The sequence below is a fragment of the Adelges cooleyi genome, unplaced genomic scaffold (assembly GCF_023614345.1).
Source record: "Adelges cooleyi isolate 19-005CV unplaced genomic scaffold, UGA_ACOO_1.1 ACOO_flye_CR_arks_rails_tigmint_CR_PRNA_9, whole genome shotgun sequence".
Taxonomy (NCBI): domain Eukaryota; kingdom Metazoa; phylum Arthropoda; class Insecta; order Hemiptera; family Adelgidae; genus Adelges; species Adelges cooleyi.
This window is the reverse complement of record NW_026096579.1, coordinates 2,992,174-3,010,854: the sequence shown is the minus strand read 5'-3', so window position 1 is coordinate 3,010,854 and position 18,681 is coordinate 2,992,174. Positions and strand designations below refer to the sequence as shown.

The window sequence follows — 18,681 nt, the reverse complement described above, 5'->3', positions numbered from 1 at the left end:
TTCTTTATCAGTTCGCTTCACAATATACAATGTGATAATATTATAATCACTGGATATTCTAAAATGTAAACAGCATTCGAAACACAATAATATGATAAGCATAATGTGAAAAATTGTTAAAAGTAAAAAGTGGTTACTAATAACGTAAAATTATGGGATTAATGAAAAAAATTTCATATTATTTCAATTAAAACTTGTCAATTTTTATTCAGTAACACAAATCAAGTATTTTTTATTTTAATTCCTCATATTTGTATTAATTTTATTAATATGGCTTCAAGTGGTGTAAGTAGTACGTTATAACTCTAAGATTTTAATAAAACGTTTGACTTTTATTAAAAAAACATACAATCTTTTATTGAAAAAACATACAATCAACTCTAAGATTTATAAATTAATAATAATGATGCTTATAGGATCATCGTCGAAAATGGGACCGAGACGAGTACGAAAAAATGGCCAGAAAAAGGCTCACAGACGATATAGAAGACGATCATTCGAAAGAAACGTCACCCGTAAAAAGAGAAATGTTAAAACAAAGAGACTATCGTGTTGACTTGGATTCAAAATTAGGAAAAAGTGTAGTGATTACTAAAGCTACTCCGTCATCTCAAAGTGGAGGGTAATTTTAATAAATTTTCAATTATTCTATATTTGAAGTCAGCAGTATACAGTATAAAAAGTTAGAATCTTAACAATTTCTAGCTGTAATGTTCTTTTTATAAAATATTTAGTTTTATAATTTTTGGTAACAAACTAAGTGGTAGTATTAAACGTTTAACAAATACATTTTTAAAAATGTCTTGTCACATCCATTCTTTTAAATTGTAGCATAATTAGGAAAACATAAAGACTGCTTCCATATTGATGGCATATTGCACAGATACTATAAGAATATTTTTTCCAAAAATTTTACTAGAATGAATTATACAAACTTAAAATGTTTTATTATTTTAAGTAATTAATATACGTCAATGTTCCTTTAACAACAAAAATATGAATCCATGGATTCTTAAATGTTTCATATTTTGCAAGAAGCTGAAGAGTAGGCTGAGTTGCTGATGTATGTAATGTATGACACTTGTTTACTAATATGTCATTGGTATTACTTTTCATTTATTAACTATTTAATAAAGAGTAGCTTATTAAAAAAAAAATTTGCTTCATACATCATGTATTATATTATACAATTGTATGTTGCATTTTCTTACCATTTTCAAGAATGAATGCAATTTTAATACTTTTGTGTCAATTAAATTAAAAATTTTGTTTTCAGTTGTATGTATATACAATATTTTTAGCTATATTTATACTGTAGGTTTTTAGCGTATCAGTTTCCTAGCTATAGTCATCCTTTATTTTTTATTATTAAATAACAGTAAGATGTCTAGTTTTTAGAACAATAATATATATTTAAATATAGGCAACATTTTTAGGCTAAGTAACCTTTTGATTTTAAATTTATTTCATTAAATTTTTAGCATCTATACATAACAATGTACCATAAATGTTTTAGGTACTACTGTAATGTGTGCGATTGTGTTGTTAAGGACTCTATTAACTTTTTGGATCACATCAATGGAAAAAAACGTGAGTTATTTAATTTTAGATTATACATATTTAGTAATAAGTAAAATTTGTAAAAAAAAAACAATCTATTTTTAACTAAGCATAATTAGTTTTTAGTAAATTAATCTAGTAGAATGTTGACAAAACGAATTGTTTATATACTATATAGAAAAGCATTACATGGTCAATATTCTTTCCAAAAATTATACATATATTGCATATCTGATATCAGGATCAAGTGTTCAAAACAAGCTTCGGTTAAAATTTGATCCTTTAATTCTTAAAGTTTAAGAGGCCTGAGCGCATATTTTTTTGCACTTAAATATCTTAAGGTAAATTGATTACGCTGCTTAGAGTTGTCCGATTTTTTAAAATTAAAACTTTGAACTGTAGTTTAAGTCTTTAGTTACGACAAATTTTGAAACATTTGTTTGTATTCAAAAGTTAACATCCTATAGTCCATGTAGAACATATTTCTTTTTAAAATATATATATATATATATATCATGTAATAACAAACTAAAACAAAATTATCCTGTAAAACAAGATTTTTCTCAAATAGTTCCTATAATTTGCCTGTTATAAAATAGTCACCACTTGTACTTAAACTAAAACATAATATAATACATTAAAAAACAATAATGTTTTTTATATAGTTAAATCCTTTTTCTAATGAAAAGTAAAAGAGAAAAACAACAACAAAGTCTCCTCTGATTTTTATAATTCTTACAATTATAACAATTTTAATTAATAATTTAGCTTTGTAGTTTCTTTTGTGTTTCTATAAATCACATTTTCTATATTTTCAATATTTTTAATTGTTGTTTTTATTTTAGATCAAAGAAATTTAGGGATGTCAATGAAAATAGAAAGATCTTCATTAGATCAAGTTAAAAAACGATTTGAAACTAATAAAAAGAAAATGGAAGAAAAAAAGAAAGATTATGATCTAGAACAACGTTTAAGAGAATTAAAAGAAGAAGTAATTATTTAGATATTTGATTAAATTATTTTGAAATGAACAACCAATTGTTTATTTTTAGGAAGACAAATTAAAAGAGTACCGAAAAGAAAAGAAAAAAGAAAAAAAGAGGAAACACGATGAGCTGGAGGATGAATCTCAAAATGATGAGATGGCGGCATTAATGGGATTTTCAGGTTTTGGTTCATCTAAAAAATAAATATTTGATTTTTTGATAAATAATTATGTTTAATAGTAATGCAATAATACATAAATTACAATTAATTAACCATAAATAACTTTTTGTATGATTAGTAATATTCATGACTCCCTTTTTCTTCGGTGTTTTTAAATCACACTAAACAGCAAATGCCAGCATAACTAAAAAAAAATGTGTATCATAATTAGTAATAAAAGATAAAATTAAGTAATATTATTATAATGTATTTGATTTACAGTAGAAATTTATTGTAATTTTCATTAATTATTATAATAAAACATATATTTTAAGACGTAATCTTATTACTGTGTATACAAATTTTGATTTATTCTTGTATTGTCAACAATTTTGTGTCTAGACCCTCGATTATTTCTAAATCGCGGATCCAATTCTTTCAAGTACCAAGTCTATAGTTCAGAAATCGTATCAGAAAGAAAAAATAGAATTTTAAGCACATTATTTAATCCTTAACAATGGTTTTTATCGATATATAATATTTCTACCATCTACGGATTGGCATGAAGCATTTAATTTAAAAGTCATTACTCAAGTTATAATAATTCCTACAGTCTTATGACTACACCGATCTCGCTATGCCAGAACCTCATTGTGCTGACTTTACATTAAATATATATATACACTATATAAATTGTTTTATGTAAATACTCACATATTTTCAATAGAACAAAACAGTGAAACATAAATGTCAAATGAATTTAAGATTGATGTAGTTGTGCAGTCTTTCAAGTGTTTACAACTACCCATAATGTTGTCCGGCGTGGTACAGTTTTGATATGATTGATTGGTCTAAAAATAGTTTATGGTTTGTTAATAAAATGTTATTGAATTACTCAATCAGGAACGCCATTTCAGAGGTACAAACATATTAGGTAAGCCATATAGTGTCTGTTAATGTTAAACTGAATTGAGACATGTTGTATTGTTTTTAGGAAGCAAATGACATTCGGAACATACTAAACAACATTTCTCATAAAACAAACCTACAGAATAGCGTTCCTGGTGGTCACTGTTCCCGTGTGAAAAATGCCTGATGATTTACTTACAGTATTTAACAAAACTTGATAAGTAGAGTTAGTCGTATTCAAAGCAATGACCGGTTGAACGCCGTCAGTTACATTCAGCCAGGTCAACTCACTCAAAGTGTGAAGTGGCAACTGTGAGTCGTACAAAGTCTCGTTTTTCTCTAACTTTTCCGTTTCGTTCGCATCATCTAATGACAATTCTTGTTGACTATCTCTGTCTACTAGTACTGGTCTGAAAGTGGCTGTTCTCAGACTCATATACATATGATTTAGCGTTGTCGGTCTACTGAACGTGTAACTATTACTACTGGCGGCTGTACATCAACAAACAACCAATAATAAGTAAGGAATCGGACAATTTTAAGATTAAAATAATTCTGAAAGTTGAAACCAATTAAAGTAGGTACCTACATGAGGCACAGAGCACATTTATTTCAACCAGGGACTGAAAAACGCGCTACAAATTACATATTAAATATTAATTTTCAAAATACGGATTGCACCATAACTTCTGGCAAAATAAACGGAGGGTTGAATATTATGATTTTTATTTAGCCATAGTACTACCGATACACAATCGAAAACGTATCATCAAACCTTTCCCTTAATAATTACGAAATTAAAACCGCGAATAAGGGTGTATGAATGTTGTTGAAAACCGGTTTTTTCGTTAATTACATATTATACAAAACTATTTGTAGTATTTGTAATACAATTTGAAAAACATTTCCAGCCTAAAACCAAATCTGGACTCTGGTGTCTATTTATTTGTTTAGATCTCACATCTGCACAGTGCGCACGACACAGTGTGGAAAAGAGAAACGATAAAAAATTAGTCCAATCAAATGTAATCCGACCGAAAATTAAAGTTTCTAAAAACAGGACTGTAGCAGATACAAATATCATATAAATGTGTTACTTGAGGATGGTTTTATATATTGGGTACTCAGACTCATACACGGTGATTCACTATGTGAGCCAATTTATTATTTACACCCAAAACATGAGCAAATGTGTAACTGCTTCATTTGGTAAATAAAAAATTAAGTGGCAATAACACGGTGATCTATTCGTGTTACAGAGATCAAATTGGTGAGAATTTTTCTGCAATTGGATAACAATCGTTATACCTTATGAGCAAGAATGAAACGAATTATAATAGTTTAGTTTTAACTTATATCTGAGTTACGGCTCTCCCATCCAGTAGTTACTCGACAGATCATTGATGCATTAAAATATATATGGTGTAATAACCTCTGTAATTTATCTACTAGTGCTATACAGGATGATCAACTTAAAAAGATCTAATCGTTTTCCAAGAAAATAATTATACTTTTACAGTTTCTTTTCAAAAAAATTGTTAAATATATTATTTTACAACAGTGGAAAATTTCCAAACGTATTTTTTATCCTATAATTTTTAATCGCTAATAAGTATTAGCTCTAAAATTAAAGGATTCAAAACTTGGGTTTTCTGTCATCATTTTCAAATGTCTTTTTACTTTTAAAAGTTAATTACACATATCAAAATCTCAAAAAAACCTGAGCAATACTTGTTATATGTAGTTCTATATATGTAGTTATATGTGGTTATATGTAGTTAAAAAATAAAATAATGTAATAAGTAGATTTTAAAAAACCTTTCACCACAAATGGTAATGATGATAGCATTGCTACCAAAATACGAAAATACGCTAGTGTATGATTTTTTTTGGTGAGTGATTTTTAAAAATATTTTATTGTTTTATTTCTTAATAAAATAAAATAAATAAGTTATCATTTATGTTTCAAAATTTCAAAGACCTTTGAAAAATAACAAAGAAAGGTCAATAATTGGATATTTTATAATAATATTATGAAATGAAAATGCAATTATTTTCGAGAATAACAGTGGATCGCTTTAAGTTTATCATCCTGTACAATTAATATGAATAGAGCCAGTTTGACAAATGCAAAAAATAAAAACAGAAAATGGTCATGACACTTTTTCGACGTTTACTAATCATTTTAAATCGTAATAAAATATTACTTACAATTGTATGGAATACCTGATGTAATTGCAATCGGCATTCCCGGAGGCCCAGCATAACTTAAGGGAGCTGAAATAGAAACATCGAAATTATTTTAAACCATTTAAAATGTAGAAAAAGCGAATTTCGATAAATTATAATTTTTAAATACCCACTTCAGTTCATACATTTATAGAAAATATAAACAAAATTTATGTTGCCGAAAATAGTCCAACTGTTAATAAATTTATATAAGTAATGAAAAAACTTTTTTGATTCTTATTAAATTGTACGTCTTAATTCCCAAACACTAACAGAACCCAAAACTTTTTACTACCCTAGTTATTTGGCTCAAAAGTTCCATTGGTTTTTTACTATCTTTATTATATATTTATAATGTCAATGAAAATGTCTTAAACGTGAAAATACTAAATAGTATCATACGTAGCTGATGAACAAACATGATCAAAATGTATGAGTGGACATTTTTAAAAGCTTCTCGTCATTTTTAAAGATAATATATTACTAGCGTTGGAAATTACATTATATGATAATATAAGATATATTATAAATATGATTGTAATTGTCAACCCGTGTGAAATTATCATCGATCCTAAACAAACTTGACCAAGCCTTTCCTAAATACATCCTCAGGAATTACTGAAATAAAATACTTACTGAAATTATTATTTTGGTGAGGTTTGATTTTTTCAGGATCTGCCGATGTTGTCGTTTCGTTGGGTTTGACGACTACCAATGATGTCAAAGGCGTAACGAAAGAGTACTATTAACAAGAAACCAAACAAGTAAGAAAGAAACTATTTAATAGTCGTCGCGTGACTTACTTTTAGGGCTAACTCTAGAGCTTTAGCTTTAGCGGAAGAATTTTCATTCTTGTTGAGTTCGTATTCATCCATCAATTGTTGAATATGCAAGTAGGCCCATAGTTTTTCCAAATGTCCTGCGATGGTTAATAATGTTTATTTAGCCGTAGTTGAAAACTACATTTGACCACTATTTTTCATAAAACGTCAAATACACTTGCCTACTTGTCTGGTGGTCGTCACTTCCTGGGGAACACGTGGCAAATCTAAGCAAAAAACAGAACCGGAATCTATGAAATCACCGTCTTTTGAATTGGCGTTCAACGTGCCGTTAAATTCTTCTTTGGGATTTCTCAACACACCAGCCACGACCAGCTCGGTGCCGCTAAATAACAAGTTGAACGATTTCTTTGTCACAGTGGTGTTGTCCACCTGTGTAATAAATAATGACAATGATTTGAAAAACTTGAAAGCAGTTATCACTACTCTACTCTCGTGGAAATGATTTGCACAATTAGGTTTTAGCGATGAAAAAATAAAATATTATGTTCAATCTTATACCTCATTTGAACCTAACTCTCATTTTGAAAAATCGCAGTGTATTATATTAAAATCAAACTTTAATTTCGAAGTGGGAAAACTATTGTTTTATTATATTATGTTTCTAATAAAATATCATTTTGAAATATATTTTCGTTCAAAAGGCATATTAAAAAATACAATCCACATTTGCTTTTGACAACCTTGTAATGTTATGTGTGAAGCACAGCACTAATCATGGAGTTGAACCATTCGTTATTAAGCGGATGAAAACCATGCTAACAGATCGCTTGATCACAGGACAACTAAACAGATCAAAGGCAGAAATGTGGGTGAGTACTTTCCCCTTTTATGTGGTGTCTTATACGAGATCTGAACGGAAAGTGCTATAAGCTATTCTTAGGTATATGCGGATGGCTTGGCTATAGTGGTGGTAGGTTAAATAAGATTGTATGTATTGCATGTTATCCTACATCGGATTGGATTAATGATTTTTTTTTATTATAGGGGTATTACTTGTGCATCCACGTATTTAAAGGTGACGTTGGACAATACTGGCGACGATATTTCTTTGTAAAAGTTTCTTAATTGTAAAGAAGCATCCGAAGCTTCGTATATCGTCCTGGCGAATCCCGTGTTATTCAGCGATAGCTTCTTGAGAAAATCTATGTCAGCTCCCTCTCCAAATCCCAGACTGAATATAGGATACCTGCTTAAATCATATTGAAATTATATCATCAAAGTAAAAAAAAAGTACCATTGGTCGTTGGGTGCTTTATTCAATGTCAAACAAAATCTCGTTAAATGCTAACGCCCTCAGATTAAATTCAAGCGAAGAACTGTCAATAATTATTCCACTGAGTGGTACTTTACTTTTCCGAGTTGATGTTCGAAACATATTTGATCAGCTCTTGGGATTCAGTTATTCCTGTAGTCGGTTCACCGTCTGTGAGAAACACGATTATCGGTTTCGGAGTGTTTGCACCATTTTTAAACCGTATCTCCCCTAATTTGGCTATGGAAAGAGCCTTATTTAAGGCGTCCTCCATGTTTGTACCTATGACCAACACAGTGTCGTAGTGGTTTCATTATTTTCCCTTACATCGACGTATTCTTATACACATCATATACTCACTGCTTTCCGATGTCAAGTCTTCGATGAATTTCTTGGCATAATGTATATTTTCTGCGTTTGCAGGAAAAACAAAACGGCTTTCACCGAAAGCATCTAGCGTGAAATTATTGTTATTTTTTTGTTCGATACCCGATTCATCCCAACGAGTAGACGTCGCTTGAGTAGCGTTTATCGTCCAAACCTGCAATTTGGAATAAGAAAACATACGATTGTAAAATTAATATGGTTTTAACTTCGCAGTATTCTATCGTATAATATACCTGAGCGTAATCTGAAAAGAGTATCAAGGTGAAAAAGTCGTCGGCGTTGATGTCGGTCAGAATCTGTGCCATAGCGTCTTTGACTTGTGGCAATTTTTGTCCAACCATAGAACCACTGACGTCTAACACAAATATGACGTGAGTCCTTAGGGGTTTTAAATCAGGCGGTGCGAAGAAATGTACAAAGTACCCATCGTCGATCTAAGCATGATAAACGTATCCACTGTACACAAGCTCTTTACTTGTTTAATTTTACTACAATACTTTAAATAAAGGCCCCATATCTATCAACTCAAAATATAGTTTAATTTGTATTATTTGTTTTTATATTTCTTATTTTTTATAAAAATAGAATAGTTCTAACTTCTAACAGACACATATTTATTGTATGAATGAAGTCGGACAGATTTTCTATTTTAGATAATCAGGAAGACAATTTATGAGTAAACCCAGTAAATTTGGGTATAGTATTTGATAAAGAAATTTGGAATGGGATATTAACCGAATAACGTGTACCTATGTAATATAATACACAATAATGTGACTTAAAAAAAAAATTTTATTTTAGTATTATTTATTTTAGAACTAGAACTGTAATTGTTAAAAAATGAATGATTCGACATTTTCATTGAAATAGGGCGCCGAAGGAAAAGTAATACAAATCTAAAAATTTAAGGGAACATTTTTTACAATCTCTAAAAAAAGGATCACGTTAATATATATCATACATACATTATACTATCTATATTAGGTCAAATTGTTTACCGAACACTTATGTGTTTTGTGTATCAATCGTTTGATAAAATAATAAATATATTACATCACAATAAAATGTAAAATAATATTCTAAGTATGATTTTTATATTATACATTTATTATATTAGGATAGGTGGGCCTTTTGTGAAATGTGTTTCATAAATTACTCACAAGGACTTGGTTCGGTGTAGACTTATGATCGACGTCGTATTGGACTATGAATTGACCTTTGACACCTCGTTCTGAAAACGCTAATTGTTCCTTGACGGTCGGAATCCACGTTATCGTAGTACTGTTGCCCGATGTACGAGAAATCTGCGCCAATTTATTTTCTATAAATTATAATTTATATTAAAATCTTGCGCTGACTTGAATTGAATAAAAGCCATCACTGACTGAATTAAACAACGACTCCTGTTTCATATATGCTATTAGGAAATGTATAAATCCATCGACAAAATAAAAGTAAAATAAAAAAAAGGTACACATAAGACAAAATTATCAGAAACAAGCGCAGAAAAAATAACACAAAATATTGTGTTTTTTTTTTAAAACATACTTCACAACGTCGGTAAATTACATTACATAGTATGTAAATATTATTTAGTAAAGTATATATTAGTTAAATTATGTGTAAACTATTAATTTATAATACAGAATGAAACGCAAAAATAAAACCATATAATATTATATTATTTGCACGTACTACTAGATGTCGTTTTGATTTCATTAGTCGTCTTTATGTCTGGCACTTCCAGAGTTGTTATGTTGGATGATTCTTCGATGTCTACTATGACTTTAAGATTTTTCACAACCTAGGTACAAATACTTAATTGTAATGACGTGAAATATTTAAATCATCTGTTACCTCAAGAGGTTGGAAAAAAGCATAAAAAATACCAGAAAAATTTAATAATGGTAGAAAAAGAAACGTTCTTAACGCACAAATTAAATTTGTTCATTAGGATAAGAGCCAAATTTATTTTTTAATGAATTTTTAATTTATTATTTAATTAACTATAAACGCACAAGCAGCGTCAAAATCTAATAAAACTAATTCAAAATAAACCTGCATTAACTGATCAAAACACAACCTATCCAGTGCGTAAATTCTAAATCCTATCGGAAAGCACTTTAATAATTTTTGACCGTAAACAGTTGGCCATCAAGTTAACATAGATATGTAGTTAAGGATGTTTTTATAATAGTTTCAACTTTTGACGCGGAGAAAAAAAAGGTGACCGGTAAACTGGATTTGTTCCAAAAAAGCAAAAGGGCCTCGAAGGGCAACGTGTAGCGCGCGTCCGCTCGTAATCAGTATAACGCGCGAACTTTAAACGTCTGTAACTTTCAAACAAAGTGCGAGCGGGGCAAAATGTTTACACATTCTTAATCATCATTAAAAGTACTATCGATTGAAAAAGAAAGAAAAAAAAAGGGTGCCCCCGTAAATTGAATTTATATTATTAATTATTTCTGCGAACAGCACTTCTGAACTTAGCTGCTATGAGTTATGTGCATAAAATTATTATAGTGATGATATTACCTGGCCGGGTTGGACGTTTATGACGTTTTCGTAGACACCTAGTTTCCTTGTCAAAAGCTGTTCGTAAGTAAGATTAAACGTCACTTTGTGTTCGGCTTCCACATTTACTGAGACCGTGAATTTGTTCGAATCTCTCGCGCTAAATACATTCAAAATAAGTCAATATTTTACAACGGTTAACCAGTTTAGTACACACACTTAGTCGCAACCGACCATTTAGACATACATATTAACACTTACTTTTGTTCTACGTGAGCGGCTGTCTGACCGGCATTTACCGCTGCACTGTATTCTTCTTTAGCTGCTTTTTTTTCCTTGACGTACGCTTCGTACACTTTTTCGTTAATTTCCCTAATGGTTTAGAAAACCCCGTTTTGTTTAAAAAAAAATTTAATAAAAAAACAATGACTTACAACAAATTACATATAATAAAACAGTGTAAATTATAAAATGTCTATATAAACATTTGAATCTACTCTACTCACATTAAAAATTTGGAAACAAACGCACTTTCTGGTAGCGTCACGTAGAACTGAACTTCCTGAGAAGTATTACCTTTGTTTGCCACTCGGCTCGACACCGTAGTCTGAGCATATCTGTGTTTAACTCGGGAATGTATAATAAAACTATAGATATCTCCTTTGGTTGAAACCTGCAAACAATAAAAGTTTGAAAATCATTTTTGGTCTATAGAAAACATATATGAAAAACTTAGCACAGTAGATTGATCGTGGACCTGCACTGCACTATGTTTTTATAATGAGAAAATAGATACTAATCGTGTACTAGGTGTGAAAAGCTTTAGAATAATCTTTATCGAAATGTTCTGAAAATTGGTGCCCACGTAACCAAAAATGGCCTATGGTCTCCAAGTGATATATAATTAATATACCGAAAAATGACATACTAAATTTTACACCGCAGATGTTAAATAATTTAGCAAATTATACGGGCACGTCAACCGAAAGGTATACAGTACAGTATACACGTCAAACCCTATTCCGTCGTAAGTATCTGTCATAAACATGCAAAACTGCGGAAAGTCTATTAGTATAGAAATAGACACAGGCAAATACTATGTATCCAATTTTGTATAGACTGTAGTTTAGTTACACCATTGATAACAACGTGGTTACAAACTTATACTAACGTGTACGTAGTTATTGCCTTGACCTTGGAAATAAATTTATACACCTAACTCAAATAAAAATTGACTGAGTAACTTTTTTATTCGCTTTATTAAAAATTATATTACATTAAATTTGCAAGACTGTAAATGATAAGAACGCGTAACTGAATAATTAAATTTAACAACAAAAATAGTACGGTCATAGGTTAATAGTATTTTTGTGTATTTATTATTTAATCTATGGTACGGTCTAGAGAAGCGAATAGGTTATTCCAATACTATTAACACATGGGGTCGCGGTCCCGAATGAGGAAAAGACAGTTATTTTTCCATAGAAATATCTTAATCTCTTTCTGGCAAGGGATATTGATAGCTGTAGGTGTGACGTTATAACCCCTTGTAACCCTAACAAATTTAATGTTTATTCCCGTAAAAAAACTACTTTAGTCTATTCACTATGTTATTATCTGTGACATGAAGTCGTCTATTCTATTAGTAGATCACGCACACTTTTTGAGATCCAGTCCAATACAAATTATATTACAACACAACTGGAGATATTATAGTGAAACCAAAGAAATTAATGTAAACGAGTAAAGTATGACGCACATTTAATTTTGTTAACATCCGGGTTGCGGGTACAAGTGTGTATAATAACAAGGACAAATTATCATGTGTATATTTAATATACCAGGTGATCCATTTAAGGAAAGCCATTTAGAATAATAAAAACTAGTCAAACTTTACTTTTCAAAATGTTTAGCAAACGCCACACCATGTATTCATTAAAAAGTATAAAGTATAGACAACTAAAAAAAAAAAAATGATAAGCTAATATTTTCAACGTTTTATGTTATTTATTAATAAAGCGAAAATGAATCTATATCGACCTCTAAATTTTGTTTCCAAATTTTACACCGTACCGTCCTTGTAGTTGTTTACCCATTATTGTACAAAAACATGTCTTATGAAATAGACTATTCTGAAGAACTAAGCTGAAACGAATTGACTTATTAAAATACATCATATATCAATACAAAATAGTCTTTAGATGCTGAGTTGTAGGAAATTTAATTTTAAAACATTTCAAAGTTTTAAAACGTTTGCCAAAATTGTTTAATTATAAAACGCCTATGTCAAAATCTTTATCTTGAAATTTTAATTATTATTTACTTTCATGCTAAAATGAATCAGTTTTTCTGAAAAGTACACCTCCAGAGACATTTTTTTTTTCTAAGTTTGTCAGTTTAGAACATTTTACTAAAAGTAAGCTGTAATAAAAAAACAGGTCAGTATAAATTATAATTAAGTACACACTATACCCCTAAGTCATATTAATTGTAAGTATCTATAGATTAACAACCAATTAAGCGTTTTCTTTAAAACTATTTTCCGTCAAATTTTAATATTTTTGTAGCAATTTTGACAGCTTAGGATATTTGTTATGATGTACGTGTTCAGCAGACTAGCTATAAATACATAAAAACTTCAGCGCAAACTATGAATTAGGAAAAGAGTTATGTATTCATGTATGCACAAAAGTCGAAAACCCATGTTAAATCCCATTTATACTTCAACCCTTGAGAGGCATGGGTTAAAATAATTATTTTTCGATTTTTTTAAAATTATATTTGGATTTTTTTTGGGAAGCTTTGAGGTTAAAATTAAAAAAATCTACTTTTTAAGGACAACCCTAATACCTATATATTATAATATATATATATATTATACATAATTATTATTCAAGACTCGAAAAATAAAAACTATTTACTTAACTTTGATTGAGGCTATAGTCCCTTTGCTCGTAATAAAAAAATGATATACGCCTAGATATGATGTAATTATATTGCGATAATTTATCTTTCGAGAAAAATTATCGACATCTTGCATTAAATAGACCATTTAGGTGTATGTGTGTATTATAGTAAACAACAGAATCTTATCTCAGTGAGCTCGTTAAAAACATTAGTAACGTTACAACAATAGTATACCTATTTAGAACCTCTAGTGTTAATGCGATTGTTGTATCTATTTTATGGTGTTATGACGGTCAACTTTTCAAACACGTGATATTTGTAGTTTTTAATGTGCGAGAAGTTATTATAATTTCACCTTAAAAACTATTAACGAAAAATGCGTTAAGGCTAACTGAAATAATGATATTGTCCAAGTTTGAAAGACGGGTCCAACGCGTTACCCCAAGTCATAGTGCAACTTATATATAGGTTAATAAATATTGCTGCGCCAAGGAATAATCGCGGGGCCCCTACGAAACAGAGATCATAGCAATTATTAACGTTATTATTGCTTACATATATTTGTATGTTTTGTGCTCGACTATAGTTCTGCGGGTCAAAACGAAAAAAACATAGTTTGAAATAATTTGTGTCATGCGTGCTCTGAGGTTTCAAGCCCGTAACTAGGCAGAAGGTAACCTAGACGAGCTATTTATCGGTTCGGACAAAGTACCTGTTTAGAATGTAGGATATGAATGTAAACACAGTTAATAAACGAATATTCCCTAGACAATATTATTATTATTATTATGTTGTGTTAAAAATGTACCACTTAAATTAACCTATTAACGCCCGTAACTATTTTTTTCTTCTTTTAATTTTTGAATCCCAAAAGGGACCACCGGGCGTTAATAGGTTAACAAAACAAAATTAGTTTATAAATATTATATTGCATTTTATGTACAAACAAAATAAAATTCCAATTATAACTGAATCTAATTGTAAAATATACGTTTGTATATACTTTGACTTTTTTTTCTAATGTGTCTGAATAAAATTAACATTGATAATAGAATACAATATGTAGTTGATGATGATACAATTTAAGACTCGGTAAAGAGGGAGACGTTGGTCGCCGGATACTTTTACTACACACATTACAAACATGAAAGTATGAAACGATCAGTGGTAGTGTGTGTATGTCTTGTAATAATAATTCATGAGTGATAACGTAACACTGGTAATAACGGCGGTCGCTAGTCATTATTATTTATTACTTGTACAGTACTCCTATAAGAAAAAATTCGGAAACGTTCATCTATCGTGTACGCTAACCACCCGTAATTTATCTGCGAATAATGGTTTTGCGGGGGACAATAATGTGAGGACTGTATTTACAGTAGCAGTATACAATTTTTACAATTGATAGCAAAGATTTTTTTCTTTTTTTCGTTTGTTTATAAAAAGATATTATATAGATACCAAAAAAATAAAAACGCTACGCCATAGATAAAATTCTTCTCTTTACATTGTGAAAATTTGGTAAATCTACTGTTAATATTGGCCACACATACTTGTCCCGCCCAAAACAGTTTTGATGGGAAAAAAATTGTAAATCATCCTATAGAAATGACAATGTTAAAGTCTGACAAAAAAAAAATGGCAATCAATAAAGTGTCCTCATTAGTCATTACTGTATTAATGTGTACATTATGGTTCAAGCTCTAAAATTAAGATTTTATGAAAAATTGTCTATACTTGATTCCATAGAAATGGGCTGAGTGGCATCCTCTTAAGCACGCCACACTACAGCGTTTCCCGAAAAGAATATAATTTGTGTTCACCTAATCAAAACAATTTTAAGTGATAATACTATTAGTTCAATTTAATTGTGAATTTTTTTTCTCTAAAAATAATAGCTGATTATATTAGCCATTAGGTACACGTTTTATAAAAGCTAAATAAAATAATCTGATTTCAATCTACCTATAAATGCTAACTTAGCACTAACTTGAACTTTAAATGGCTATAACTTTTGAACAGTTTAGTATTAAACAGTGTTTTTAACGTTCTCGTTTTTAAAATATTAATTGCCAACAGAATATCACGAAAAATATAGGGATTCCCATTTGAATTTCAAAAGTTGATAATGTGCATGCGTAAGGTTGAAATTTGAATTTAGGCCCAAAATATGCGTTAAGTTACACCTATTAACACACAAAAGTCAACATTAAAAAAACAGGCGGCTCTGAGAATCCCTAATGGCCTAAAAGACAAAGTAGATTACAATTAATAATATATCAATTAAACTTTGTTATAACAAAAATTTAAATAAAATAATTCTAAAATACAGTTTTAACGATTTATTTATGTTAATATAATATGTTTTAATCTACGTTTTATTTGTCTTACACTAGCCTTTGTCGATATCTTGGCAAAATAAATGTAAAATTAACAGTAAAGATAAGCTAGCGCTATTAATAAACGTTTATGGATTTTAATTACCGAACGAATACTAATCATACCTAATTCATACTACATACGCCTTGCCAAAATGCACTACAAGAATTCGTATACATATCGTGTTAAATAACTTAACTTATTGATGTTCTGTAAAAGGCCAAAAAGAAATGCTTTTAAAAAAATTAAATAAAAAGAAATTGTTGTACTTAACACCAGTTAAATAGTTATCGCCGGGTATGGACTATGGGGTTCCAATTAGAAGTTTGATAATAATTATGATTTACAGAAACGATACAAACCTGTGGATTTGTAGGCGACGGCTGGATGTCCTCGGCGGTCAGGACTGCGGCGTCGTCGGCTGGCCACGGGGCGGCCGACACGGTGTCCGGATTGGCGACGGCAAACAGCATGATCAATGCGACGGCGGAACACGCGGACAACGCCGGTGACGCGACGGCAGCGGACGACATGATGTAACGGGCTTTAATGTTCGAATGCGCCGGGCAAGGTTCGGAGTTCGGTCAGGTTCGCTTTGCTCACAGTGCGGCCGTTCGGTTCGGACTACTGCACTAAATTTCCTGTTGTAGTTTGTATAATATTACTGTAGTAAAAGTAGTACTACCTAGCTGTCAGTAGCGAGAGCAACATATATTAACAATAGTTAATAAATACTGCTGAGGCTTTAATATTGATTTATGATAAACGCACGTCGAAAAAAAAACCCACGACGCGATGACGTCCGGACGAAGTGCAGTGTGCGCGCCAGTATTCGGTTGTTTTCCACAATAGTTTTAATTGCTTACTTACATCATTATTAATAATATGATCGTAAATAATATGCGCGACGTGCGAAGAGAGTTAGGGAAAATACGAGACGATTCCGGGTATGGTGGGAAAACCAAAACCGGTTTTCTTGCTTGCGATTAATAAAGATTACAAAATGTTTACTTTTCGCCCGGAAGAAGTTACCAATTGACTTGCCAATCGATGATCACGAGAAGGACACAACAAGTCGATTACCAATATTAATGTGGCGAATAAGTTAGCTTGTTTGTACAACGAGAATATTCAATACTGTCCTGAAATCTACTGCACCTCACCCCAACGAACACACGCCATAAAATCGATTTCATACAATAATTGTCTTTTTAAGAGTTCTTTTGCACTGAGATTAAGAAATGACAAGAGTTTGAGCGAAACAAAATAATGTAAGCGATAAAACCGCCATAACAAAATTAAATTTCTAAATGTTTCATTGGTTTGAACTTCCAATTGAATTTTGTAATAACTACATTATAAGAAAATACTAATTTCAGCAAAACTATTGAATAGCTATAAAACATAACAGAATATTTAAAATTAAGTACTTTTGACACTTTGACGAAATAAAACGCGATTTTTGTATTGACGATAAATTCAGCAGTTTCAAACTCATCAAACATTCGTTTGGCAGGCAAATTTGATTGAATGGACGTTTAAAGTAGTAAAAAAAGTACATAGTTTTTAGAATAATATTCGATAAAAATAATAATGACCGATTTTAACCATACTCAAACAATATGAAAATTATGTTAAGTATTTATTTTTTATTTTTTAACGTCTAACATAAATTATTCTGATAGCTAATACCGGATAATTGATTTAGCTAGACTTGCAAAATTTTTAGTACTTCGTGATAATAATTATTGATAACTTCTTTAACTAATTTATAATTTTATGGAAATTGCAAACTTCAATCGGGGTATAGACACTATCTGACTGACGTTTGCAATTTTCATCAAATTATAAATTAGATAAAGAAGTTCAATCAATAATTATTACCACGAAATACCAAAAAGTATATGTATCTACTTAACACATTGATTAAACATAACTACTATTACTCATATTCATCATATTAATCAATGCTTAACTAAGTAAAGCTATTAATTTGACATGAAGTTTTGTTTTGTTCAAATAATAATTTTAGAACTGATCGACCGGTTTACTTGAGTAGCACTTTTAACCAATCATATCAATAAAATAGTTAAAACAAAACCATGTCACTCCTTCATCCTCAAAATCGAAAAAACCAAACAAAATTTCCAATTTTCAACTGTTAACCATTTGGGGCGTATGTAAAATCCCTGAAAGTAATCACACAGAACATAAAATTCCGCAATTTATTGAACGTTAAGTTCTGGACTAAAATATCGGAAAATAAAAATTAACACCAGCGCTACCATGTAGAGTATACTGTTATTTAAAAGAATGTCTCATTATATAATATTATATAAGCTAATTTGCGGAACACCTGTTTTTTATTATAGATACTCGAATTTTCTTATTTTTGTTTTATAACATTTTACAGATGTTCTCAACTGGTTTGAACGGTGCTTCGTGTCGAGACGTTTGATTGTGATTAAATCACATTTAGAAAAAGATAAAATGTGCTAATTTTATCATAATGTATTTGATTTACAGTAGAAAATAGAAATATATTACAATTCA

At 30.1% G+C, this 18,681-nt stretch overlaps 2 protein-coding genes across 4 annotated transcripts; one reads left to right on the top strand and one right to left on the bottom strand.

The window, feature by feature from the left end:
• The first annotated feature begins 85 nt into the window (after nucleotides 1–85).
• On the top strand, nucleotides 86–2,961 carry LOC126847233 (zinc finger matrin-type protein 2). Its single transcript, XM_050587389.1, has 5 exons — nucleotides 86–285; nucleotides 417–622; nucleotides 1,517–1,590; nucleotides 2,406–2,551; nucleotides 2,613–2,961. Exons 1-5 carry the CDS (start codon nucleotides 271–273, stop codon nucleotides 2,748–2,750), a joined length of 579 nt encoding a protein of 192 aa, XP_050443346.1. The 5' UTR covers nucleotides 86–270; the 3' UTR covers nucleotides 2,751–2,961.
• Nucleotides 2,771–16,878, bottom strand: LOC126847230 (inter-alpha-trypsin inhibitor heavy chain H3-like). Of its 3 annotated transcripts, none has more exons than XM_050587385.1 (17): nucleotides 16,491–16,878; nucleotides 11,349–11,515; nucleotides 11,104–11,214; nucleotides 10,864–11,002; nucleotides 10,024–10,132; nucleotides 9,489–9,649; nucleotides 8,562–8,762; nucleotides 8,302–8,482; nucleotides 8,040–8,223; nucleotides 7,683–7,878; nucleotides 6,848–7,058; nucleotides 6,648–6,763; nucleotides 6,481–6,586; nucleotides 5,842–5,892; nucleotides 3,815–4,107; nucleotides 3,421–3,557; nucleotides 2,771–2,911 (listed from the first exon to the last, which is right to left on the bottom strand). In XM_050587385.1, exons 1-17 carry the CDS (start codon nucleotides 16,659–16,661, stop codon nucleotides 2,884–2,886), a joined length of 2,562 nt encoding a protein of 853 aa, XP_050443342.1. In that variant the 5' UTR covers nucleotides 16,662–16,878; the 3' UTR covers nucleotides 2,771–2,883. The 3 variants fall into 3 exon arrangements, with proteins under 3 accessions (XP_050443342.1, XP_050443340.1, XP_050443341.1); XM_050587383.1 differs by having other exon boundaries at nucleotides 5,827–5,892; nucleotides 16,491–16,873; XM_050587384.1 differs by having other exon boundaries at nucleotides 5,827–5,892; nucleotides 7,683–7,875; nucleotides 16,491–16,864.
• Between the last annotated feature and the right edge of the window lie 1,803 nt (nucleotides 16,879–18,681).